Consider the following 10,564-nt stretch of genomic DNA (forward strand, 5'->3'; position numbering starts at 1 on the left):
GCAGCAGGTACCCAGGGGCAGGGAGCACCCCACTCCATGGCTTTATGCCACCCCAAAACACATCACTGCAGCCACCACGTATCCCAAAAACCCCTGGCAGCCTAAAGAAGCAAGGAAATGCCAAGGCATGAAAGTGGTGGAATTCCCCATGGTTGGGCCTGAATCTGTCACCCCAGTGTCGGCAGAGCCAGGGGGGGAAGGGATGAGTGTGCAGGATATGCCTCAGACGGTGCCTGCAGCTCCAGGGACACACACACAGAGCACAGGGAGGTTCAACAAGCGGGATGGGATCGGGGTGAGCAGGACCAGCTGTGGGATGTGGCCCCGTGCTCCCCGCAGGCCATGGATTGGGAAGCTGGGGCAAGCGGCCGGGATGCTCCCTCCCTTCCTCCAAGCGCAGCATCCCACTGCCCCGGTGGGATAAACACCCGCTTCCTGCCCTTAATCAGCTCCAGAGGGGCTGAGAAGGGGGGAGAATAAAGGGGGGGGAGAAGAAAAAAAAATCTCTGGAAAGAAAAACTCATTTCCTGCGACAGAAGAAAAAGATAAAGTCTGGGCTCATTACAGTGAACTTTACTGGGGAGAGACGGGAAAGAGCCAAACACAATGTCCTTGAAATTTCCTCCGCGCGGCTCCGTCCACGAAAACAGGATAAAGCCGCTTCCGCTGTCTCTGCCGGAGTGTGCTGGGGGGGAGCGGGGCCGGGGGCTTGGCTACAGGGTGTCGAGGTGGGAGCAGACCTGCTGGAAGACCTCGTCCACGGAGCCCTCGGCGTTGAGCTGGGTATGGAGGGGGTTACAGCTGGGGGCTCGCCCCAGGGGACAAAGCGAGCGGAGCTCTTCCAGGGATGGATTTTGGCCATGGGCAGGGAGATCTGGGCTGATTTAGGGTAAAGGGGTGTGGGACCACAGCGGTCAAGCCCACCCCAAACGAACCAGGATTGAGCTTTCCTCCCTTCCCTCATCATCCCCATCTATCGCTTCCCTTCCCCTGGGACCACACGCGCCCATAGGGCTGGAGGGTGCCGGCATCAGCCTCATCCCTGCTTACCTGGCGGACGATGCCTCTGCTCTTGTAGAAGGTGATGACGGGCTCGGTGGCCTTGTAGTAGGTCTCTAAACGCTTCTTTATGGTCTCCTCGTTGTCGTCCACCCGCCCGCTGGTCTCGCCTCGCTTCAGCAAGCGCTTCACCATCGTCTCCTTCCCTGCATCCACGTAGAGCAGCAGCGTGGGGGGGGCGATCTGGGAGCACAGAGGACACGCTTGTCACCATGTCAAGACAGCACGGGTCTCGTTTGGGAGATGGTGGTGGTGAGCATGGGGCCACAAATGTCCCCCCACCATCCTCTGCATCTTCACACGGGTCTATGGGGACACTGTTCTGGTGTCCTGGTGGCCCCCAGTTCCATGAAGAGGGAGGAAAAGGAACGTCATGGCCAAGCACTGGCTCTTTGCTATCACCATCATCACCCTCTGTCAGCCCAAGGACACCCTGGAGAGATGTCCCTCCCCCTGCACCCTCGTGTAGTGTCCCCAAGGCAGGGTGCCCAGTTTAGACCCTGTTGGGATGGGATCTTCACTGGGATGGGGAGGGCAGGCTGCTGCTGGATGGAGCCCCTCTGCCTGGACATGGCACCAGCCCTCACCTTCTTCTCAAACTCCTCTCCCTGCTTCACCTCGCGGGGGTATCCGTCGATGAGGAAGCCTTTGGACACGTCTGCTTTGGCCACCATGGCATCCCTCAGCATGTCCAGCACCGTGTCCTGGGGAGGCGAGGACAGAGCTGCCAGGGATGACATGGGACAACATCCCCAATCCCTCCTGCAAACCCCACCCCTAGGGTGGCAGGGACAGAGGCGACCCAAGGCCACGAGCTGACCATGACATGATATCTGGTGTCACTGCAGCCACCCCTGTGTGTGTCCCACCATGGGGCACCCCACATAGACTCACCAGGGGCACCAGCTCGCCCTTCTCCATGATGGCCTTCAGCATCTTGCCCCGCTCCGAGCCTGAGCTGACCTCTGCCCGCAGCAGGTCCCCCGTGGAGAGGTGGGTATAGCCATACTTCTGCACTATCTTCTCACACTGGGTCCCCTTCCCTGAGCCGGGGCCACCTGCAAGTGACACGAGGGCCACATGTGCCCCAAGCCATGGGTAAGGAGCTGCAGTGGTACATGGAGGCAGCAGCACAGACCCACAGGAGGCCTCAGAGCCTGGTGAGATGGGGGTCAGCATCCCCAAGCCCAGCACCAAATAGATGAAGAGAGCTGCTCCTGGGGTGCACTGGGGGATGCCAAGTGCTTGGGTGGTGACAATGTGGGTACCACCACCCTGATGGCACCCAGGGCATCACTGTCACAATAGCACCCAGGGTATCACGACCCCATCAGCATGTAGGATATCACCACCTCATGCGGGACCCAGGACATCACTGTCCCACTGGTAATGGCCATCACCACCCCATTGGCATCGAGGACATCACCGCTGCCTGATGGCACCCAGGACATCATCCCCCAGATGTTTACTGTCACATCACCCCAGACGCTACCACCCCACATGCCCAGCCAGAGGTGCCCTCTAACTCCCAGCACATCCTACCACGGCCTCGAGGAGCCGGGCTGGAGCCACGGCCACCCCACTGGGGACAGCTGAGGTCCCACAGCCTTAGCCCTGGGAACCGGCTGCTCCCCACAGCTCCCACCCCACAGATGCAGGAGAAAAGGGCTGGGCCATGCCCTTGACCCCCCCAGCGACAGGACCCGGAGACAGACTTACCCACCACAAAGATGATTTTGTGGTTCTTGAGTTTTTCTGGAGGAGAGAAAGGGATAAAAAGAACTATCAAAAGCCAGAAAGGCCACTGGGAGCCACAGTGTCCCTGGGGGGTGCCAGATCCAGGGCAGGCATCCCCAGGGATGGAAGGCACCAATTCCAGAGCCCTGGTGCAGGGAAGGTGGAAGGCAACTGCTGCATGTCCCCCTTGTCCTCATCACCTGAGCAGGCCATGGCTGAGCACAGAGACCCACGGGGCTGGAATCCCACTGCCACATGGTATCCTGGAGACGGTCACTAGGCACAGCTCCAGCACAGGCACAGCTCCATGGGTGGGGACCAGCCACATCCATCCCTGCGGCCAGCTTGTCACCCCAGTGGGCCAAAGAGGGACTTGGCACTGCCACCTCCCAACAGCCCCTGACCCCTAGCAGCGGTCCCTGGACCTGGTGGCCCTCATGCGGGTGGTACAAACCACCCTGTCCCCTGCCAGCACCCAGGAGCAGGGCTCCACCTCCTGTGGAACTGGCCCGGCCACGGTGCAGGGTGATGCCAGGGGGAGGCAGGGCTAAAAATAAAGGCGAGACGCTCTGGGGACACTTTCCCATCTCCTGATTACAGCCGGATGGAATTACAGCTCCTCCGGCACCCGGCGGTCCCCGAGGCTGGGGATGGAGCCAAGTGGCCGCAGGGACATGCTGAGGAGATGTGGGGCACGTAGAGGGCTGGATGGATGTGGGGTGGACAGAGGGGAAGGAGGCGAGGAGGGGACACAGGGGAGGGTAGAAGGGAGGGATGAAAGGGACAAATGGGATGGATTCAAAAGGGACTGAAGGGATGCAGGTAAAGGGGGTGGATACAGGGGAGGTGGAGGGTATGGATACAGGGGGATGTGGGCATGCAGAGGGGATGGATGCAGGAGGGACCGAGCGGATGGATGCAGGGGGGGTGGATGCAGAAGGGACCAAGCGGATGGATGCAGTGGGGTGGATGCAGGGGGGGACCAAGAGGATGGATGCAGGGAGGGTGGGTGCAGGAGGGGCTAAAGGAATGGATGCAGGGGGATGGCAGTAAAGGGGACTGTGGGGGACAAAGGGATGGATGCAACAGGGGTTGGAGAAGACGGATGCAAAGCAGGTGGATGCAAGGGGAACAGAACACTCACCTGTCGACATGCTGTTGTGGTCCAGGCACAGGAGCACTTCAGGCTGGAAGGGAAGAAGAGCAGGCTGAACAAGTCAGCACATCGGGGACACTCAGGTCCCCATCTAGGGAGACCAGGGGTCTCCTTTCCCTGCCATGCCGGTGCCCAGCTCCACGGCCAAGCTGGGGGTCAGGTTTTCTGCCCCACCAACAGCAGGGTGGAAGACCCAACCTCCGTCTTAGCCCTAAGACAGGGAGCTCAGGACCTCTGTTCCCACATCCATGACCTACCTGGCTCCTGGCACCTGCCGCATCCGGCTGCGGTGAGGGCTTCCCTGTGCCGGGTGATGCGCGGTGACGTTACCGGCTTCCTCCCCTGCCCTGACCACATCCCCATGCCCGGGGTGCCTGTCTGGCAGCCAGGAACCCGCCTGGGCTCACCGGTATCACCAGGACACCGAGTGATGGACACAGCACCCCTCCAGCGGGATGGTTTCTATGGGGGGTGCCCTAAGGGGGGGTGTCTTGCAGCGCCCCATAGCACCCCATCACCTCGGAGAGGGGGGTTGGCCACCCTGCCTGCCCGCACCCAGCCCTGCGGCACCCGACCTGCTTGGCCACAGCGTCACCCCAAACCGGCTGGATGAGGAGCTGGGATGGGGCATCCCAACAAGGTCATCTTACAGCGGGAAAGGGCAGAGGTTAAGTATGGCCGGGATGAAACCGGCACCGGGTCACGTCCCGCCTGCGCTGCGGGGCTAAAGCCCTGGCATGGCCCCCATGGGGGCTGCAGGACCCCCGGGGTCCCCTGTTGGGGGGGGTGCTGAGTGCCAGGACCGCTGGCACCGACCTTGGTGGGGCCACAGGGGCTGGGGGCAGCCCTGGCCATCAGTGGGGTTCAGGGCCTGATCCAGCGCAGCGCTGGGCCCATGGGTGCAGGGTGAGGGTGATGTGGTCCCAAGGGGGTGCTGGGAGGGGAGCGCAGTGGGTCAGGGTTGGGGGGAGGTCTGGGAGGGGGTGTGTGAAGCATGGCCTGGGACACCCCAACACAGCCCATTGCAGGATGCACCCCAGGGTGCTCCCATCAATCTCAGCCCAATAGCAGCTCCAACACCCCCCTCCCTCACACCCAGCACCCACCCCATCCCATCGGCACCCAGCTCCCACCTCCCTGGGAGCCCAGGCCCGGGACTGCGCTGCTCCAGCGCTCCTGCAAGCCCCCAGTGCTCATACAAGCCCCCAGCAGCCACGCAATGGCTCCAGCACCCCTGTAAGACCCCCAATACCCATGCGCTATCCCCAGCACCCATGCAACAGCTCCAGCACCCCTGAAAGCCCCCCCAGCACCCATGCAATAGCTCCAGCACCCCTGCAAGCCCCTCAACACCCCAACAATACCCCCAGCACCCACGCAAGCCCCCAGCACCCATGCAAGCCCCCCTAGCACCCATGCAACGGCTCCAGCACCCCTATAAGCCTCCCAGTAGCCATGCAAGCCCCTAGCACCCATGGAAGCCCCCCAGCATCCCCTACACCGTTCCCGCCGGTGCTGCCAACACCCCCCGGGGGCAGGATCCGCCCGGGCACAGCATCCACGGGCTCAGGCCCCCCCATGAGCCCCCTCCAGCGCCGGTACCGCAATGACCGCCCCCCCGCCCCCCAAGTGGCAGAGCCGGGACCGATGTGGGGGACACACACACACAGGCACTGACCTCTGCCGGGGCCGGGGCGGGCAGCGCGGGCAGCGGCTGCGGTCCTGCCGGCTCCGTACCGCTATATATAGACCGCGGCGCCGCGCTGCACGCCGGGAGCGGGCCCGGGCCGCCGCGGGCAGCGACGGGCAGCGACGGGCAGAGCCGCCCCCCCCCCGCAGCATCGGTCCGTGCCGTGCGGGTCCGGCCGCGGCCAACCGGGGAGATAAAGGGCTATAGGGGCTATAGCGGGGCTATGGGAAGGGGTGCGGATACCCAGCATCGGGGGGCTCAGAGGTACCGCGCCCACCCCCCGCCCGTGCCTCAGTTTCCCCATCTGCAGAAGGAGCGTCGGCCCTGGTGGGTTTGGGGACATTGAGACATCGCCCGGGCTCCATCCTGTGCTCCTCCGCCAGCCCCTTGGGAGGGGACAGCTGTGCCCATCCTCATCCTCATCCCTATGTCCCCGTCCCTGTCCCCATGCCCCCATCCCTATCGCCATATCCCCGTCCCTCCACAGCACTCCGGTTACAACCCATATCCCGCCATCCCCAAAGGGAGAAGGGAAGCCCCAGGGGTGCAGTGGTCTTACCTGCCCTTCTTCATCCTCTTCCTTCTCCATGGCTGCAGAGACCCCGTCCTCAGACCCTATGGGTAGCTGGCTGGGGGTGACGTGAGTTGGGGAGGTCTCAGCTGCCCCCTGTTCCAGGGTGGGCACTGGAGGGGATGGCTCATAGCAGGGATCAGCTGGACGCTGGACATGGGTCCCAATGGGTCTCACTGGTCTCCTTCCTGCATCCTCCTGAGCGCCCAGGGCCAGCACTGCTATGGGCTGTGGGTCCTGAGACCCCCTGTGATGGCACCACCATCACCCCCTGCCCAGCCCCAAAAACCCAGCCCGGAGCCAGGGCCCAAGGCAACAGACTGCAGCAATATTTATTCCTGTACAAACCATTACAAAACACGGGTGCCCCACGGCTTCCCCTGGCACTGAGTCCTCCAAAGCCCCAGCGGGGATGGGGCAAAGCCAGGGGGAAACTGAGGCACGGAGCCACAGCAGGGCCCAGCACCCAGACACGCTGTATTGAGCTGTTTTCCCCAAATCCAATTCTCCATTGCTGGGAAATGAATAACAAACCCCTCCTCTGGCCGCAGGGTGCTGAGGGCACCGGAGGCCCCACTATGTGCCTGCTTCCAAAGAGTTCACAAGTAGTTATTAAACAATGAGGACCCCGAGCTCCTGCTTGTTCCTTTGGCCAGGAACCCCAAATACAAACCTTGGGACCAGAAGTGGGGAGGAACAAAACAAAAGTCCCCCAAAAGTCCCCCCCAAAATCCCATTGCTCTGTTAGAAAAGGTTTTGGCAGTGTGGGGTGCAGCAGTGCTGAGGGGTGGCTTTGGGGTGCTGGGGCACCCATGGTGGCAGTGTCCCACAGGGTCCCACTGAAAACTGCGGGGTGCTGCTGAGGGAAGGATGGTGGTGGAACAGGATTGGGGTGACGGGGATGGCAGAGGGGGACTGAGCCTCAAGAGGGTCCCATCCCCCTTGAAACAGTCTTCGTGGTGGCCCCAAAAGTGACGCAAACCCAAACTGAGCCAAAGGGATCTGGCCCCCCCGGTGCACTCACAGGGGCTGCAATGGGACCAGGACTGGGCAGGATCTCACCCCCATATCCACAGAGGGGGGAGCAACACCCCAAACCCCGCACTCACCCCAAAAACCAGCTCAAAACCCAACACATCCCAGTGCGAGGAGCCACCGTGCACAATGGCAATGGTCCCATACGAGGCACCCGATGCCTGGCTCCAACTGCTCCCAGCGGAATGCAGGCGAACCCCCATCCATCCCAGCTCCAGGGGCATCCCCTAGGGCCACGTGGGGTGGGAGAAGGTGATGTTGTAGAGGCCGGCCCAGCTGGAGAAGACCCTTTTCTCAGTGATGAAGCGGTGGTGGTTGCCCTTGCGGCTCCGCTCGTTGTGGATGTAGGTCGTGCACTCATCGGGGCCCTTCGGCTCATAGTAGTGGTAGGGCAGGCGGCGTGGCGGGGGCCGGCGGCTGCAGGTTGGAGGGGAGGGGGGGAAAGCATGGGGGTGAGCCCCATGGTGAGACCAAGGGGCTGGGGTGGGGGCTTGGGGGTCTCCTCACCCGCAGTAGTTGGGTGGCACCATGCCATAGACATGGACAGCATCGCAGAGCTCCACCGCGATCACCATGGTGAACCAGCCCGTGCTCAGCCACGACCGCGACTTCTCCCTGGGGATGAGAAGCATCATGGGGACAACAGGGGTGAGGTGATGTGGATGATGGACCCCCAACCACAGTCCCCAACCTGCCCCAGGGACCCCAATCCCATGGAGCAGCCCCAAAAGCCAGCTCTGCCCTGGGGACGTGGAAAAAAGGGGGGACACAGCGGAGGAGGTGGCTCCAAGGTACCTGTCCTTCCCCGTCTCCCCCCGAAACAGGTCATCAAACTGCTTCATGCGGCTGGGGGAGACCACGTAGGCTGTCATGTTGGGGAAGGAGGCGCTGACACGCTGGATGATTTTCAGGAGGCTCTTCTGCATCTTGGCAGGAGGCCCCCAAAAGATGAAGATGGTCTCTGGGGTCTTGTTGACGAACTCCTGGGGCCGCTTGAGGACGCGGTAGAGGCTGGAGTGGGCCACCACGCGGAAGCTGGTCTTGTTGCCTACGTCAACCTCGTAGCCGGTGGTGGGAGCATCGTTCATGCGGATGGTGCATTCGGCTCCATCGATGGCTGTGCCCAGGCGGGTACCCAGGAGGTGGCTGGAGCTGGTGACGATGACGCACTGGTGGCAGCGGGCAGTGAGGGTCTGGTGATGACAAGCACCATGAGTGGGTGACTTTGAGTGCCACCACAACCCAGCAGGGAGCGATGGAGCTGGGACAAGGGACAAGGCATCGCTGTCCCTTACAGAGCCGATTTGGGTGGTTGTCACCCAGCTCGTACCTTGTTCCCGCAGACGGGCAGGTACCCGCTTTTCACCCCCCACTTCTTGAGGTCGGGGGGCCGGCGGGCTCTGCCCCGCAGGCGGCTGTAGGGGAACACCTCGCTCCCATTGCCGGAGCTGTAGATGATCAGCAACATGATCAGGGCAAAGAGGACCCCCAGGGCGGCGGCGCGCTGGCTCTGCGGGCAGGGGGAGAGCATCAGCCGCTGCCCCCGGCCCTGCTCCCTGCGGCATCTCCAGTGCCCGGTGTCCACAGGGAGACTCCCGGTGTCCACAGGGAGATGCTCGGGCACTCACCGTGCTGCCACTCATGTCTTTGTGCCCGCTTCAGTGCACTGCGATCGCCGGTGTCCCGCGAGCACCTGCAAGGCACATGGTCACCCCCTGCACTGGCCACTTACCACCACGCTTGGGGTCGCATTCCCACACTGCCGGGATGGAAAGGATATGGGATGAGCCACCAAGCAGCGTGGGATGGGTACCCAGTGGGACACCCGGGACCCCCAGCACTGGTGTGGGGAAGGGGATGCCAATGGGCTCTGTGGTGTAGAGGAGCTGAACATGGACACAGCTCATGCCAGGGAGATCCCTGCAGCAGGCTGGGATCCAGGGATGGATTATCCGCCTCCGGCGGGCCCGAAGCCACTCAAACCTGTGGGTCAGCGTGGGTAAACCTGCTGCTTGTGTGGTAAATCCCATTAAACCAACCACCACAGAGGCTCAGAACCGCGGGGTGGGGGGACTGAGACCTGCCCAGCTCAGCTCATGCATGGGCTCAACCCAGACGGAGCCAGCAGGGACCTCTCCAGCCCTAGGGTGCACCCGGGGTGCTCACCCCTGCGGGGTCCTGCTCTAACCTCCCCTCGCCCGGGCTCACAGCAATGGACTGACCCAGTTTATTCTGCCAAGTCCTGGTTACTGAGTCACAGCTGCTCGGAGCAATTAGAAATCAGAAACAAATTGAAGCCTCTTTACTAATTGCCCGGGGGGGGACGGACACCAGGGATGGAAAATGATGCAGCAGCTTGGCTCCAACCGCAGGGGGCCCCATCGGGGCCGCTGTGGATGGTCGGGAAGGTTCCAACCTGCGCAGGGAGCCCAGCGACAGCCTTAGCGTGTGGGTGCAGAGGGGCCTCAACGTGCACAGGCTTGGGGGGGTCAGCATTGGGCCCCCCACACTCCTGCATCCCGCTTTGCTCCCTCCGCAGTGCTCGGGGGGACCCCACATCGGGCCTTACCTGGTCGGGGGGTCTCATCTGCGGCGGGCAGCGCACGGCGCGGGGGGGGCGTCATCTCCTCCTCGGGCCCCGCAGGGGATGCGGGATGTTGCGGGGGGGGGGGGGGGTCCGGTTCCACAGCGGCCCCGGGGTCACATCGCGGCTCTGCCGGGGAAGGGCTGATCCAGACCCGCTCCGCCCCGCTGCAAACCCCGCTGCACCCACAACGTGCCGGGATCCCCCAGCCCCGGATGCGAACCCTGCTGATGGCCGGGAAGGGAAAACCCGCCCCGGAATGCGAGTCCTCCCCCGCTCCGGTACGCGGCCGCCCCGCTCCCCGGTGCTCCCCCCACACCCCCCCGCACCCAAGGGTACAGCCCTCCCCCGGCAGCCCCGCTTTGCAGGGACCGCGCAGGCCGGGGCCCGTCCGCCCTCCATAACCCCCGCATCCACCGTGCACGGGAGCCGCGGGGCGGGGGCCGCCTTCCACGACCCCTTCATCCACCGCGCACCGGAGCCGTTCCGCCGCTGCACCGGCTAAACGGGCCCGGAGGGGACGCGCCGTATCCACCGACCGCTCCGCTCCGCAGTGCGCCGCGATGCTGCTGCTCTACCGGTGCCGATACCGGTGATGCCGATACCGGTGATGCCGCCGCTGCTGCCGCCTGGCCCGGAACCGGGGACCAACGCAGGGTCCTAGCGCCGCCCGCCCGGTCTGTGGACAGCCGCGGGGGTCCTAGCGCCGCCCGCCGAGATGAGGAGCGCCGC

At 63.5% G+C, this 10,564-nt stretch overlaps 2 protein-coding genes across 5 annotated transcripts; both read right to left on the minus strand.

Moving 5' to 3' along the window:
- Positions 1–557: 557 nt before the first annotated feature.
- On the minus strand, positions 558–5,853 carry AK1 (adenylate kinase 1). Of its 2 annotated transcripts, none has more exons than XM_030507454.2 (7): positions 5,631–5,853; positions 3,941–3,983; positions 2,779–2,814; positions 1,954–2,117; positions 1,647–1,763; positions 1,051–1,242; positions 558–779 (listed from the first exon to the last, which is right to left on the minus strand). In XM_030507454.2, the coding sequence occupies exons 2-7, from the start codon at positions 3,948–3,950 to the stop codon at positions 714–716; spliced, it is 585 nt and encodes a 194-aa protein (XP_030363314.1). In that variant the 5' UTR covers positions 3,951–3,983; positions 5,631–5,853; the 3' UTR covers positions 558–713. The 2 variants fall into 2 exon arrangements, with proteins under 2 accessions (XP_030363314.1, XP_030363315.1); XM_030507455.1 differs by lacking the exon at positions 5,631–5,853 and adding an exon at positions 4,210–4,409.
- A 667-nt stretch (positions 5,854–6,520) lies between these two features.
- ST6GALNAC6 (ST6 N-acetylgalactosaminide alpha-2,6-sialyltransferase 6) lies at positions 6,521–10,564 on the minus strand. 3 transcript variants are annotated; one of them, XM_030507456.2, is made up of 7 exons: positions 10,372–10,564; positions 9,818–9,961; positions 8,877–8,941; positions 8,579–8,758; positions 8,044–8,441; positions 7,756–7,863; positions 6,521–7,665 (listed from the first exon to the last, which is right to left on the minus strand). In XM_030507456.2, exons 3-7 carry the CDS (start codon positions 8,889–8,891, stop codon positions 7,476–7,478), a joined length of 891 nt encoding a protein of 296 aa, XP_030363316.1. In that variant the 5' UTR covers positions 8,892–8,941; positions 9,818–9,961; positions 10,372–10,564; the 3' UTR covers positions 6,521–7,475. The 3 variants fall into 3 exon arrangements, with proteins under 3 accessions (XP_030363316.1, XP_030363319.1, XP_030363317.1); XM_030507459.1 differs by having other exon boundaries at positions 10,331–10,510; XM_030507457.1 differs by having other exon boundaries at positions 10,309–10,510.

The sequence above is a fragment of the Strigops habroptila genome, chromosome 15 (genome assembly GCF_004027225.2).
Source record: "Strigops habroptila isolate Jane chromosome 15, bStrHab1.2.pri, whole genome shotgun sequence".
Lineage (NCBI taxonomy): Eukaryota > Metazoa > Chordata > Aves > Psittaciformes > Psittacidae > Strigops > Strigops habroptila.